The 15,387-nt window shown below is 45.1% G+C and overlaps 1 protein-coding gene across 1 annotated transcript; it reads left to right on the forward strand.

Annotated features, from left to right (window-relative positions):
* The first annotated feature begins 10,321 nt into the window (after window positions 1-10,321).
* On the forward strand, window positions 10,322-15,007 carry LOC113188700 (tubulin alpha-1C chain-like). Its single transcript, XM_026397138.2, has 4 exons — window positions 10,322-10,502; window positions 11,317-11,465; window positions 12,642-13,322; window positions 14,714-15,007. Exons 1-4 carry the CDS (start codon window positions 10,322-10,324, stop codon window positions 15,005-15,007), a joined length of 1,305 nt encoding a protein of 434 aa, XP_026252923.1.
* Window positions 15,008-15,387: the final 380 nt, after the last annotated feature.

Raw genomic sequence — 15,387 nt, forward strand, 5'->3', positions numbered from 1 at the left:
TGCCAAACGCACCAGCAGAGTCAAAAAGCTAAATAGTAAATAAAGTTGGTTTTTTTTTTTTTTTTTTTTTTTTTAGTAATTTGAAAAAAATAAAAAGACTGGAAACAATCTATTTGAAGACATCAGAGAGCAAACATGGTTTTGAAATACTATTAGACCAGGACCTTGAGGATATGGAGGCCTGGAAACTGGGCTTAAAGTTTTTAAACTTGGAGGCTGTTCAGAGGCTGATCTGTGATTGGGGCAGGTGTTGGTATGGAACTCAGGTTCTCAATGTGCTCTACCACTGAGCTACATCCCAACCCCAAGATCAGTGTGTTTTGACAGTTTTCCAAAAGTATGGACAGGGCTTGTTAAAGGCCTGGACAGTCCCTTGCTTTCGGTGGAGACCATCAGCCTTTGCAACTCAGAAAAGAAAAGGTGAATGGAAAGAGGGAAATAGACTCCCATAAGGGATTGCTGCCCAACTTCCAGTCATATCAACCTTGAAAGTAGATTAAGGTGCTCCCAGAGTGTCTGTTTCCCCAAACCCATGGCATAAGCAAATAAAAATTCTCTCTGGAGGAAAATATAATTCTAAATCTCAAATTATTTCTACAAACAAATTTTACTAATGCAATAATCCTGAATATAACAAAATGTAACTAGGCATATGAGACAAGATAGTAAGAAAACTAGAAAAACAACAGACAGTGCAGAGGCCCATCATGGCTGCAGATACCGGAGCTTCAAATATAGACTTTAAAATAACTGCTGAATATGTTCAAGGAGATATACAAGTTTAAGTATTTCAGCAGATACCTATATATCTTTAAAAAAAAAAAAAAGAGGAGGAGGAGGGGGGAGCTAGGGATATAGCTTGGTGGTAGAGGAGGAGGAGTGAGCTAGGCATACAGCTTGGTGGTAGAGGAGGAGGAGGAGGAGGAGGAGGAAGAGAGAGCTAGGGATATAGCTTGGTGGTGGTGGTGGTGGTGGAGGAAGAGGAGGAGGAGGAGGAGAGAGCTAGGGATATAGCTTGGTGGTAGAGGAGGAGGAGTGAGCTAGGCATACAGCTTGGTGGTAGAGGAGGAGGAGGAGGAGGAGGAGGAAGAGAGAGCTAGGGATATAGCTTGGTGGTGGTGGTGGTGGTGGAGGAAGAGGAGGAGGAGGAGGGAGCTAGGGATATAGCTTGGTGGTAGAGTAGTTGTGTGGCTGGCATGAGACCCTAGGTTCAATCCCCAGTACCGCAAGGAAAAAAAAAAAAAGTACATTATAGAACTTTCTCAAAACCCAATAACCCCTATAGCCCCAGCTACTTGAGAGGCTGAGGCAAGGGGATTGATTGAGACCAGGAGTTTGAAGTCAGCCTGGGCAAAATAGCAAGACCCTATTCCCTAAAAAATAAATATAATATAAACTTTCTGGATGCAGTGGCACACACCAGTAACCCCAGCAACTCAGGAGGCTGAGGCAGGAGGATCAAGTGCAAAGCCAGCCTCAGCAACTTAGTGAGTTTCTAAGCAACTTAGAAAGGGCTGGGGATAGTGCTCAGTGGCTAAGCACCCCTGGTTTCAATCCCTGGTATCAAAAAAGTACATAAAAATAAAAATTCAATAATCAAATTAAGAATTAAGTGGAAGCTTTTAACAGCTGATTGGGCACTGCTGAAAAGAGAACTAGAAAACAGACCTATGCATACTAACAGACATGCAAGACTGCGACACAAAACCTTTTATATCACTACTGAGAGAAATTAAAACAAGTTCATGGGGCCAGAAAACAAGAGCCTACAGCCAGATCCATTCAGCCTACATGTGATTTATAAAGACTGAGGGGCTTGTGTGCTGAAAATTGTTTCTACATTTCTTTTTCCCTGCGGTGAGAATTGTTTCTACATTTATTTTTCCCTTTTTCCCAGGGTCTTGCACATGCTAATCAAGTGTTCTATCTCTGAGCTACATCCCAAAATATATTTGTTTATATTTTTAAATAGTTAAGAAGTACCTACATTATATTGTCAAATTTGTCTCTTGGCCCACAAAACCTGATGTTATCCAGTTCTTGAAGAAAACAGTTTGTTGACCCAGAAATGCCAAACCTTGCACAGTTGGGTCTGGATGCTGTTCCGCAGGCTCTGGATGGGATTCTTTGTCCATAAAGAGACTGGCATCATTTACAAATGTGGCTGTGGACTTCACAGGGGAAGAGTGTCAGGACTTGAGTGAAGCCCAGAGAACCCTGTACAGTGATGTGATGCTGGAGATCTAAAGTGGCATGGAGTCCTTGGGGCACTGCATTACCAAACCTGAAGCTCTCTTGAAGTTGGAGCAAGGAGCAGAGTGCCATGACGGTAGAAGAACCTCCAAACCCCAGCCTCCCAGATGTCCACACAGCTGATGACTTAATTGAGAGGTTAAAAAAAAAAAATCACAGAAGATATTCGTGGTGAGTTAGAATTACCACCAGCAACACAGAGGAGAGAGGTGAATTAGGAAAAACAGCATCACAAGATTCAAACTGGACTGAAACCTACGGAATGTACTAGAAAAGGGATAGCCCTCCACATGGAGGCAGAATTATTAACACATAAGAACATGCATAAGGGGAGACCTATCAATATACTGAATCTGGGAAAGCTTGTGATAGAGAGAAGAAAACTTTCTGTAAAAAATCTAACCCCACCAAACATCAGCAAATACACAAAGGGAAGAAACCCTATGAAGGCATCAAATGTGAGGGGAAAAATTCATTAGCAAATCAGAACTCAGAATACAGAGAATTCACACAGGAGGGAAAAAAGAAAAAAAAAAAAAACTCTGAATGTCACCAATATGAGAAAGTCATGGAGGCCTTATTGCCTGTCAGAATTCACACAGGGGAAAGCCCAGGAAAACCTTCTGTCACAAGGCTTCTTTCTGTACAGCAGAGAATTCACATAGGAGAGAAGCCCTAAGAATGTAACAGGGACTGGGGGTATAGTTCAGCTGGTAGAGTGCTTGCCTTGCATGCACAAGTCCCCTGGGTTTGATCCCCAGCACCAAAAAACAAAAAGAATGTAACAAATGTGGGGAGACTCTGACCCAGGAGCCTAACCTCAGACACAGCAAGAATACTGCCACTGGGGAAAGCCCTAGAGATGTAATGGATGTGGAAAAGCATTCTCTGTGACGGCCACCCTCATTTGACATAGCAGATTTCACACAGAAAACTCATGAATGTAATGAATGTGGAAAACTCTTTCACCAGGAGTTGCATCTCAGCTGACATCAGAGAACTCATGGGACAGAAACCTTATGACGGTAACAAATGTGGAAAAATCTTTGGTATGAAATCACACCCCAGAAAACATCAGAGAAACAGTCTAAGGGGAAGGCCTGAATGGTAGAAGCTATATGTGCACTAAAATTCATTCTCTTTTCTCTGGAACACATACTTACCCTCCATTTCTCAGCCTCTCTTTATGGGTGGCACAAAGAAACAGCCCTGTCAAGGAAAGTGCAGGCATAAGTGATGGGCATTGCTTCCAGGACTGGCCCACATGAAAACTGGAATGCAGTCCTCCTTGATTTCTTATGATCTCTGGGACTGAAATGCAGATGACCCCCACAGAACCTTGGGAGCCACAGGGAGGAAAAGTTCACCGTGATTTAAGACAGAAGGAACTGACCGGATAGAGCAGAGATTTCCCCACCTCTCCATTTTGTCTTTATGTGAATCAGAGTTAAATACCCTGTTTGGCCATAAGAAAAAAAATTTGCCAGGCGGGGTGGCGCACGCCTGTAATCCCAGTGGCTCAGGAGGCTTAGGCAGAGGATTGTGGGTTCAAAGCCTGCCTCAGCAAAAGCGAGGCCCTAAGCAACTCAGTGAGACTCTAATACAAATACAAAATAGGGCTGGGAATGTGGCTCAGTGGTCAGATGCCCCTGAGTTCAATTCCCAGTATCTCCCTCCCAAAAAAGAAAAAAGTTTATTGACTCCCAAAGTTATAAAGATGTCAGCTTTCCCCAAACTGGTATATAAATTTAATAAAATCACAACAAAAAAAAAACCAACTGTCGTGTGTGTGTGTGTGTGTGTGTGTGTGTGTGTGTAAAATTCAACTAAATTGACTCTAAGAGTTATAAAAATACAGAGAACCAAGAATAGGCAAGACTGTCATGGAGAAGAACAGGTAGAAGAATTTCTTTATTGGATGGATATGTAGCTTGTCACAAGGAGAGGCAAACAAACAAATGGAACAAAATAGCTCAAAAAGAGACCCACATGTATGGTCATTTGGTTTACGGTACAGGTAGGGGTAATGACTTGGAGGGGCACATGAAGGAGGCTTTTGCAATGCTGGTAATATTCTGTTAGTGGTTTTGAATTGGGTTGCTGAGCTGAACATCTTTTGTACACTTTTCCAAGTAGATATTATATTTCCATAATAAAAATTTTTAAAAGAATGTAAACATTAAGAATGTATAGAAAGGGGAGTGGGGTTGTAGCTCAGTGATATAGTGCTTGCCTAGCATGCATGAATCACTGGGACTGATTCTCAGCACGGCATATAAATAAATAAAATACAGGTCCATTGACAATTAAAAAAAAAAAAAAAGAAGACTGTACAGAAGGGCTGGGGCTGTAGCTCAGTGATAGAGCACTTGCCCAGCATGTGTAAGGCACTAAGTTTGATCCTCAGCACCACATAAAAATTAATAAACAAAATAAAGGTATGTGTCAATGTAAAAATTTTAAAAATTAATTAAAAAAATATATATAGAAGCTGGGTGCATACGTGTAATTCCAACAGCTCCAATGCTGAGGAAAGAGGATTGTGAGTTCAAAGCCAGCCTCAGCAACTTAGCAAGGTCCTAAGCAACTTAGGGAGACACTATCTCTAAATAAAGTTTTAAAAAGGGCTGGGGGTGTAGCTCAGTGGTTAAGGGGCCCTGGGTTCAATCCCAAAACAAACAAAAAAAAGTATAGAGAAAAACCTAGATAACAGGAGAAAATCTTTCTAGCTACACTTCTGACAGAGAATTAACTTTCAGTACATATAAATACTTGAAAAACTTACCATCAAAACCATAAATAACCCAAGTAATAAATGGGCTAATAAACTAACAAACACTTCTCAAAAGAAGAAATACAAATGGCCAACAAATATATGAAAACATTTCTAAACGTTAGTTATTTCCTTGATAATCAGATGGCATTTCATTTTCACTATCTCCTAAACCTATACACATTTAAAATTAAACCCATGACTCTACTCTCTCACCTCCAAGGATGATAAATTCCATAAACGTAGGGACCAAGAATATCCACTTTACCCTTGGTGCCTAGCCAAATGTCTGCCATATTTTAATAATTCAGTAAATAGCTATTAAGGAAATTTAAAATAAACTCTACTGAATGATGTATCTAAAATAATGGGACTAATTTATAGTAGTTGGTACAGATTTTTGAAAATGGTGTTAGAGGTTAGAGTGAATTCTATTTTGATGCAGAAATAGTGGGATAAAAATTAGAATAGGCACTGTACTAATTTCCATCTATTTGACAAGATGTATAGGATCATACAAAGAATACATCAATCAACATGGCCATGACTGTAGCTAAGTCTTTAGAAGGTAAAGGGATAAGAGTGTTAACCTCAGCAACCCTTCAACTGTGACCAAGGTCTTCTTGGGCTTGGTAAATTAAGATCATAGAATATGTATCTAAGCATCAGAATTTATTTATTTATTTTTGATGTTGCTGGGATTTGAACCCAGGGGCTCCTATATGCTAAGCACATGTTTTATCACTTAGCTATGTCCCTAGCCCCTAAATGTCAGAATTTAGAGTTAAGTTGCAAGTGTCCACAGAATTCATTTGAAGTCAACTGAAATGCATTTTAGAATGCATTTTGCCTTGGATAGAAACAATGTTATAGATTGTAACTCAGAGCATAGTACTGTGTTCTAATTGCAGATGACAAGAATAGGCTTCCAGTGCAATGAGAGCAGATTCCTACCAAACCTGGTGACCCCAGACAGTACATTTCAAACTGGGAGTCAGGGTGAATGGTGACCAGGTAACAATGAGGGTAAGGAGATCAAAGTCCCCAAGAAGGACAGTGAGCAACTCACGTGGGTCTCTACATAATTCCCCACCCCCACTTTGTCCTGCTGAATAGGCTCTGATATGAGATGTGAAATAGCACTGGGTGGAAACTGCACATGCATCCTAGATTGCCCCTGTCAAATGGGAAGTAAGTGTAAAATGAGACAACAGGAAAAGAAAGTGAGTATGGACATCAGCTTGGGCAGCTATACTAGGCATTTGTAAGAAATTCATTCATTTGAAAGCCAGGTAGTAACTGGACAGTTTTGGCACTGGCCCCCAAACAAATACTGAAGCATGGCCCTGGTATCTTGTTGTTTACCCTGATTCTTCACTGCTTAATGAACAGGATATTCTTGTTCCCCCAAAGTCTCTCCATCTTCTTTTGCCCCTCCCTTGCCCAAACTGATGAGGATGTCATTTCAGTTCAGTATAATATCATCACTAAGTGGTGGAGGTGGGTGGGGAGAGAATACACACAGCCAGGGGATGCAGGCGTATTGGATCCTTCAGATTGTTTGAAAACAGAGCTGACTATGGAACTCTCCCCCTGAATTTTGGATGTTTTAATTTCTGGAGAGATTGTGACAGTGATGCACAGGAGTTGAGACTAGTGAGGTAAAATAGAAAAGGGAAGAAATAAGTAAAACTCTAAGCAGTCCAGAGCATAGAAATGAATCTAAAAGCCTTATAAGAGAATTCATTTTAGTTGGAATGATGTACATTGCAGAAAGATAGGTTTTGTAATTTCCACAAATAACACCAAGGATGTCACTGTTTCCAATGTATTTATAATCCCTGGGTTATAATCAACTCTGTTCAGTGGAAATGGAAGAACATTTTTCTCTGGCAGACTCTAATAGCTGGTGGAATGGATGCTTAATGAGGTGAAGCAAGGAAGAGATGATAGTGTTGAGTTTAAGATTTTTTTTTTCAGTTTATGACTAGATAGCTTCATGTTAAATCACTTATATGCTCACCTTTAGTAGGGATGCAACATTTGAGTTGTTTTGCTAGGGGCAGTGACAATCAATGAATAACCATGTCTTGCCTATGTATATACAAGGGTTTTCAAAGCACTTATTTGAATGTTCACCCACAGACTCTTACCTTATATCCTAACCACAAACATCCACTTTAGAACTGGCAACCTCATAAAACCCAGTTCCAAGAATGAAATCGAAGAATACTTTGCAGTTTGAAATTAACTTTTGCACTATGGACTTAAACCTCCCAGAGTCACCTGAACAAGCACTGAGTTTCAAAATGTTTCAGGACAATTTTGAGTGGCATGATTAGAATCTTGAGGAAAAAAATGAGTGTAGGAATCCAGGGAGCAGGTAGTCTGAAGTTGCAGTGACTTTGAGTCTTCTGAGCTCCATCAGCACAAAGTCATTTGGACTGCTGATTTTCCTTTGGCAGTTCGAGTCTACAAGCCTGACTCAGATAAACTGGGTGCAGTAACCTTTTCACTAGGAAGTAAATGCTAGGAAGTGATGACATTCCTCTGGAATATGCTACACAAATATCAAGAGTAATCATTTGATGGGTAAGGTATTCAATCATTTGATAAAACCAACACCAATTAACCCTCCCAGACTAGGAAAGGGACTAATTTGTTATGCTTAGACATTAGATATACACTGAGGTAAAACCTCTTCTCAGCCAACAAACAACTTGGAGGATGGGAACATGTGCATGTGCCTTTTAGCATGGAAAAATATAAAACTAACATTGGAAAAAAAACTAATGTTTAAATAACATCTAATCGGATCACCCCTCTGCTCAGAAACCCTCAAAGGTGTCCTATAGCCAGTGGGTTTATGGTGCGAACTCTTCAGCCTTGCACTCAAGGCCTCACCTTGCTTTTCCATCTTCCTTCCCCAAGTCCCCTTCAGGCTGCTTTGGCCAGCCTGGACCTCTAGCTCTTTTAGGAATTTGGATAACCTGAACCAGAGCAATTTCCCCCAATTAAACGGGAAGTAAAAATGCTGCTATAGGCACCTGCAATGTTCTTTCCTACACCTGTCTGCCCGCCGCCCCGGCCCAGAGCTTCATTTTACCCGACTTTAATACTCGCCAGGCCCTGGTTTCCATCATAGCCTCTTTCCTCCTCTAGCGGTTTTCGAGCTCAAGTCTGCACCATCCTTCGAAGGATGCACTTTTCGAGTCAGGTCTGCGGTGTTACTGGAGTGAAGTCTTGAGGCAAAAGCAGAACGAAGGTATGTCCCCCAAAACTGAACTTCTCTCACCAAGTATTCACTTGCAACAGAGAAGAGGGTCGAGCTGGCCGGTCGAGCTGGCCAGATTCCATAGGAATCTCTCGATCTCCGAGATTTTCCCTCCCTGTGGCTTTACAAACTGCCCAATGGCCAGCTGCGGCGGGGATAGTTCGCGAGAGGCCGGCCAATGGCGGGCAGAGGGGCGGGCCTCGGTTGAGAACTGGCCCAGTGAGAGACGCGCAGCGGGGAGGTCCTTGTCGGCCGCGGCCCAATGAGAGCCCCTCTGGGTGGGGCCTGGCCGGCGGCTGGGTGGGGCTATATAAACCCGGGCTGCTGGCGGGACTCCGGGATTCGTGGTGGAGCTGGAGACTCGTAACGCGTCTGCAGTCAGCCACTCTCCACAAGCTTTACCTATCGGAGCAGCCATGGTGAGGGGGAGCTGGGGGCGCTCGAGGAGTCCACGGTGAGGGTGCTGCTTGCGGGGAAAGCTGGGGTCTGTGGCAAAAGCGGGCTTCGCGGGAAGGAGGAACGCCCAGGCAGTCCAGAGTGTGGGTGGGCTGCTCCAGGATGCGAGGGGTGTTTGGGTGGTGAGGTGAGCCTAGGGACGCCCGGGGAATCCAAGCACTGCTTTTCTGGGCCCCTTCCTTACGGGAGGCGGATACGACCGAGGAAAGTTCTGAACGTTCCGAGAGCACTACCCACTAGCCAAAGGTAAAGCGCCCGGCGTGGGGCAGGCAGGGCGAGAATGCTGAATGGCGGTTCCAGCTCTTAAGTGACTTAAGAGTTGGCTCCGCGGTGAAACGCGCCCTGTCGTCCGGAGCGGACCTAGGACCCGCCCCAAATTTCTCCCGCTGCAGTCCGGGACAAAGAGGTGCCCGCCTCTAGCTGCAATCCCCGCCTCCCGTAGAGAGCATTCTCCCGCGCAGAAGGATGGACCAGGAATGATTAGGGGATTCCAACAGGTTTCTCAAGTTGAGAACCCGTTTCCTGAATGCCTTTGTCTCAGGCGGCCAGCTCAGGCCAGAAGTCCACGCCTTTTGGCCCCATTACCTGACCAGGGGTTTCTGTATGCCCCTGGTACCTGGGGAATAAAAAGTTCTTTGCTCCAACTTCTCTATTTTGGTGTTCAAGGGCATGAGATTCCCTCAGTTAAAACTGAGAACTTGGTGTGTCCAAGTCCTCCGTAGGAATCTCTTGATCCTCATATCTGCCTGGAGCCCCCTTGAAGGCTCTGAGGCTACCTTTGAAGATAGTTCCTAAGACTCCTAAACTGTTGCTACCGTGCTCCTAGAAGGTCCCCTCTACATCTGGGAGGCACTCTTCCCTTTCAAACTGTCCGGACTGTAGGTTGGGGGTGAAGGACCAGAAGGGAAGATTTAACCATCGTAGAATGTACATCAGAGAAGACACTTGAAAGGTGGGGCAGGTCCCATCACTGGGACTCTCAGTGGTACTTCCTTGGATTAATCTATGTGTACTAAATGGATAGTGACAATGTTTAGACAGGTAATATCCCCTGAAAAAGGGAAAATTGTGGGTGAACTTTCAAAAACCTGACTGTAATTGCTTTAGTTAATTCACAGTTCTGAATTTGGTCTTCTGCCCCTTCAGCATATGGAGGAGATAAGAGAGCCACCTCTTCTCCCTAGACACCAGTATTTTGAGCCTAGTAACTCCAGATAGGCCCATCTTGAAATTCAGGACTCTGAGCTTTTCCCAAGACACCCCAGCCAGCAGAAAGGGCACTTTGCAGTGAGATATGGCTGCTAAGTTTTTACTTTCTCCAGTTACTAACCCCCAAAGACCTAAACATAATCACTTCTGAAAGCTTGGGAAGACAACCCTGTCCTTTGGGTTATATACTAGGTAACACACAGCTGCAGCCTTCAGGGGAGTGGAGAGATAAGGGGTGCTCCCAGGGAAGGCTTTTTTCCAGTGACATCTCACTCCCCACACTGCTCACAGAATGTCACTCTGTTCCCTGACAGCGTGAGTGCATCTCCATTCATGTGGGCCAGGCTGGGGTGCAGATGGGCAATGCTTGCTGGGAGCTCTACTGCCTGGAGCATAACATCCAGGCTGATGGCACCGTGCCCAGCAACAAGACCCTGGGGAGTGGTGATGACTCCTTCAACACCTTCTTCAATGAGACAGAGGCTGGCAAACATGTGCCCAGGACTGTCTTTGTGGACCTGGAGCCTGCTGTCATAGGTATGTGGGAAACCTGTATTCTTGCCAGCCCAGAGTGAGTGGAATGCTCTGCTTAGGGGGAAAGCATTTGGAATGCAGGCAAGAACAACACTGGAGTCTGGAGTGTTGCTAGATGCTGTCTTCAGAAGGGGACTCAGAGCTCCCTGTGCTGAGAGGGAGATCTTTTGCACAGCTCTTTCCAGAAACTGCCAAATTTCTGAGTCACAGGTCCGACACAGAATGAATCCTGCAGAAAGGAATGGATAACAACAGACCTGTTAAACTTCCTTTTCCCTACCCTCAGGCTTGTGATAGTATTGCCTAAGAACCTGGGAGCTGAGAACATTCCTAATAGCTCCCTGCTTAACTTTGCCTGAAATAGGCCCCTACTAGGATGTGGGTCCCTGAACTTGGCTGTTGCTAACTCCTTGGGCTTTACTGCTTCCTCCCTTCTGCATCTGGAGCTCCTTAGTTTCCTGTTTGTGAAAATTCTACCTCTCCCCCATCTTTCTAAAGATACTGTTTTAGATGTGAAACTGTGGAATGTTTTTTCTGCTCAAATCTATATTTTTACCCCACATAAAAGTTAGATGAAATTCCTCTGAACACTGATTCCTCACCAAGAAAAGAAGTGGCTATGATCAGAAGGAACTGTTAAAGGTGTCCCCTGACTTCCCCCTCAGGCCTAGGAAGTGGCTTCTGGAACCTCATGTGTCCATCACTCTTGTGCAGTTACACCTGGGAAGCTTAGCAGCAAAGGCTCTAGGTCCTTTTTGTCCTAATCTTAGGGAATGAGAACAGCCTCTTAACCTTTGCCCTCTCTCTTCCCCTCAAGATGGGGTAAGAACTGGCATTTATAGGCAGCTCTTTCACCCTGAGCAGCTGATATCTGGCAAGGAAGACGCTGCAAACAACTATGCCCGAGGCCACTACACTGTGGGGAAGGAGATCATCGATCTGGTACTGGAGAGAATCCGAAAACTGGTGAGCATGACCAGGTGCCCCTGGCACCTGCAGGAGGTCATGGCATCCTTAAGCTCCCTTCCTGGCCCGGGGAGCTGAACATGTACTGCCAGAGTGGAACCACCGGCTATGGCTGGTACCTAATATCATTCCTCTCACATGTCTACCAAACTTCCCCTAGGGGGAGCTGTGTGTCCTGTGCTGGGTGTGGGTTTAGGGTGGAGGGCGGAAGAACTTGCTCTGTCCTGCTGGTTCTTGCTTACCAGGTCTGACTCTCTGGTCCAAGCCTTCTTTGAACTTTGATCTGTCTCCACATCCTCCATAGCAGCTTAGTGTGTTGTTATTAGACTCCTGTGCAGCTCTTGCTAGCTGGTAGAGGTTTCTGCTTAACTCTTCACCGTTTCTCCAGTTTGCCCATCCCCTGTCCAAAGGAGTGAGGCCAGCTAGGAGCCAGTATTTTAGCTATTTCTCTACAGGGTTTGTCTAGACATAACTTTCTGTTACTCAGTAGAGGCTGAGGACTCGGAATGACTCGAGGAATGGGTTTCTGTGCCCTAGGATTAGGTCTTTATTATAATGTCATTGCCATGTATCTGTTGTAGATTGATAACTTTTCAGGTCCAAGGAATAGCTACATCAGAATCACCAAAGGACTTGGTAACCTACAAGTTCCTGAGTTCTTATCCAAAGTGGGGCTTGAGAATCTGCATATTCAGTAGGATCCCTCCACCATTCCCAGTCTTCTGCAACTATGTGGCAAAACAACAATGAAGCTGGTCCAGCTCTCTGACCACAAATCCTGTGCCCCACCCAACCCTCATTTCCCCTATGCCCCTCACCCCTGCACCGCACACACAGCACTATCTTCCTAGCTCAGTGGTCTCTGGAGAACTCCAAGCCTCTTGTAGATATTCTTTTCTCACTGTCCTGGAGGTGATACAGAAGGGAACCTTTGGGAGGTAATAGTAATTTCTGTATCTTAATTGGATTGGTTATATAGGTTCATGGACTTGTCAGATCATTTTATGTATAAAATGTATTCAAGTATAAATCATTTCAAATTTTTAGAATATAAAAGTGAGTGCCGTTGTAGTTGGGTAACAGTTGCCTTGCAGACAGGAAAGAGCTTCCTGAGGGGAGGGATGGCGGCATGCAACAAGCCATCTGCATCCTTAACGGTGTTACTTCCTATTCCAGACAGACCAGTGCACTGGACTCCAGGGCTTCCTGGTCTTCCATAGCTTTGGAGGTGGCACTGGCTCAGGCTTTACCTCTTTGCTGATGGAGCGGCTTTCTGTTGACTATGGCAAGAAGTCCAAGTTGGAATTTGCTATCTACCCAGCCCCTCAAGTGTCCACGGCGGTTGTAGAGCCCTATAATTCCATCTTGACCACCCACACCACCCTGGAGCACTCAGACTGTGCCTTCATGGTAGACAACGAGGCCATCTATGATATCTGCCGCCGCAACCTGGACATCGAGTGCCCAACCTACACCAACCTCAACCGGCTCATTGGCCAGATTGTGTCCTCCATCACTGCCTCCCTGCGTTTTGATGGTGCCCTCAATGTGGACCTCACGGAATTCCAGACCAATCTGGTGCCCTACCCCCGCATCCACTTTCCCCTGGTGACCTACTCGCCCATTGTTTCGGCTGAGAAGGCCTATCATGAGCAGCTCTCCGTGTCAGAGATCACCAATGCCTGCTTTGAACCCTCCAATCAGATGGTCAAGTGTGACCCCCGCCATGGCAAGTACATGGCCTGCTGTGTGCTCTATCGTGGAGAAGTGGTGCCCAAGGACGTGAGCGCAGCCATTGCCTCCATCAAGACCAAGCGCACCATCCAGTTTGTAGACTGGTGTCCTACAGGTTTCAAGGCAAGTTGGGTGGGGAAGGTCCCATTCACCTGGGACCTGCGTTACTACAGAGAAAGATTCCTGTAGAGTTGTAGGCATAAAGGACAACGCACTGGGGGTGGGGAGAATAAGGCAAACAGCAGTTCTATGGCTCCCTGTAACTGATAGGTCTCAACTGGTCTAGAAGCCAGGGTGGGTTCTACTTAGAAGACTGACTTCATGAAAGGAAAAGTATCTATTTTGTGTCACTTAGGCTAACAAACAGCATTCCCTAGACGTGCCAGTCAAGTTAGGGAGACCGGCCTCCTTGTTCACATGTACCAGGGACATAGCCACAGGACACAGCCTGTTCAGAAGGGATAGCTTTTGGAAGCACAGAAAAGCCCACCCCCAGATTTTGGGAGAACCATGGGTCAGAAAGCTTCTGGAGTTCTGTGCCTATGAATGTAGTCACTTTTACAGTGAAACGCTACTCATTTAGGCCCCACCCTATTGTCGGTTCACATTCCCAAGATACTGGGCATATGACCTAGTTTAAGTTTTATGGACTTTGCTCTAGGGTAAGACTCAGGAAATATTAAAGGTGGCAGCTATGACATTAGAAAACATACAGCCTTCTTACCCTACGACACTTGTGACCAAAACAGTCAGGGACATGATGACTGCTGATCATAAAGGTAATAATAGCTGCTTGCTATTATTATTATTAGAGTGCTGTAGCTCAGTATGCAAAATGAGGGAGCGAGGCAGACTATTTCTTTCTTCCAAGAACATACACTCAAAGGAAGAAATAGACTGTTTTCAGGAAGCGGTAGGCTTGCTGTCACTAGAGACAATAATGGGAAGTCGACCATTTTGCAGGTACCTGTTGGGTATTTTTGTTTTGTACTAGGGCTTAAATTCAGGGGTGCTCTACCACTGAGCTGCATTCCCAGCCCTTTGTATTATTTCAAGAAAGGGTGTCATTAAGTTTCCTGGGCCGGCTTTGAATGCAATCCTCCTGCCTCAGCTTCTCCAGTCACTGGGGTTACAGGCATGCACCATGCACCCAGCTGATCAGTGTTTAAAGTAGGTTAGATTTAGATCCAACAAGAGATCTTTAGGATGTTCTATTTTTTATTTTTATTTTTTTTAACTATTGAGTTTCTACACTATAGGAAAAAACACTAGTAAAATTTAACAACCACATGCCTGCTACACGGTTTTAACATCTAGATATATTTTCTTTATTTTTGCTTTGCTGACCCACTTAACCCCACTTCAGTAGCAGTATAACAAACCCATTTTTATGCCTCATGAGATTAATAGTACTTCCCCCAAATAAGAATACCTAATCAGTTAAGAGGGTCCTTGTACAGACCCCTCCCAGGGCGCAAAACCAGGTAGTTAGACTACTTTCTGTTTCTTCTTAGGTTGGCATCAACTACCAGCCCCCCACAGTGGTACCTGGGGGTGACCTCGCTAAGCTGCAGCGGGCAGTGTGCATGCTGAGCAACACCACAGCCATCGCTGAGGCCTGGGCCCGCCTCAACCACAAGTTTGACCTGATGTATGCCAAGCGTGCATTTGTGCACTGGTATGTGGGTGAGGGCATGGAGGAAGGAGAGTTCTCTGAGGCCCGAGAGGACCTGGCTGCCCTGGAGAAGGATTATGAAGAAGTGGGCTCAGAGTCTATGGATGGCGAGGATGAGAGCGAAGAGTTCTAGGCCCCTGGCCCCTGCCACACCTGGTGTCTCGCTCCCAGTTTTTTCTCTCATTCTAGTGTCTCTCCAACACCCTGCAAATATAATTGATGTCTCCAGTGGTGTGGGTTTCTGATGTGGAATTCTGTACAGGCAGAGGGCCTTCCCATTATTATCATTTATCATCCTTGCTGAAGGAGAAGGCTGGTGATGACCTCCAGGGACTCCAGCTAGGGATGTGTGCAGGAGGGTTGGCACTGCATCGTTCTGTTAGCAGACTACCCTGAAAATATGCACTGGTTCAGCCCTGGGCTGGCCTGCTTCAACTTCATGTGGGTCCCTCACTAAGTTGCTAAACTGGCTTTGAACTCACCATTCTCCTGCCTCAGCCTCCCAAGCTGCCC

This window comes from Urocitellus parryii, chromosome 9 (assembly GCF_045843805.1).
Source record: "Urocitellus parryii isolate mUroPar1 chromosome 9, mUroPar1.hap1, whole genome shotgun sequence".
Lineage (NCBI taxonomy): Eukaryota > Metazoa > Chordata > Mammalia > Rodentia > Sciuridae > Urocitellus > Urocitellus parryii.

Excerpts from the sequence above, each read along its gene's own strand:
- LOC113188700 (XM_026397138.2), top strand. The coding sequence starts at position 10,322 with ATGGGCAATGCTTGCTGGGAGCTCTACTGCCTGGAGCATAACATCCAG. Across the intron at positions 10,503-11,316 it reads CCTGGAGCCTGCTGTCATAG|ATGGGGTAAGAACTGGCATT; the intron begins GTATGTGGGAAA and ends CTTCCCCTCAAG. Across the intron at positions 13,323-14,713 it reads GGTGTCCTACAGGTTTCAAG|GTTGGCATCAACTACCAGCC; the intron begins GCAAGTTGGGTG and ends GTTTCTTCTTAG.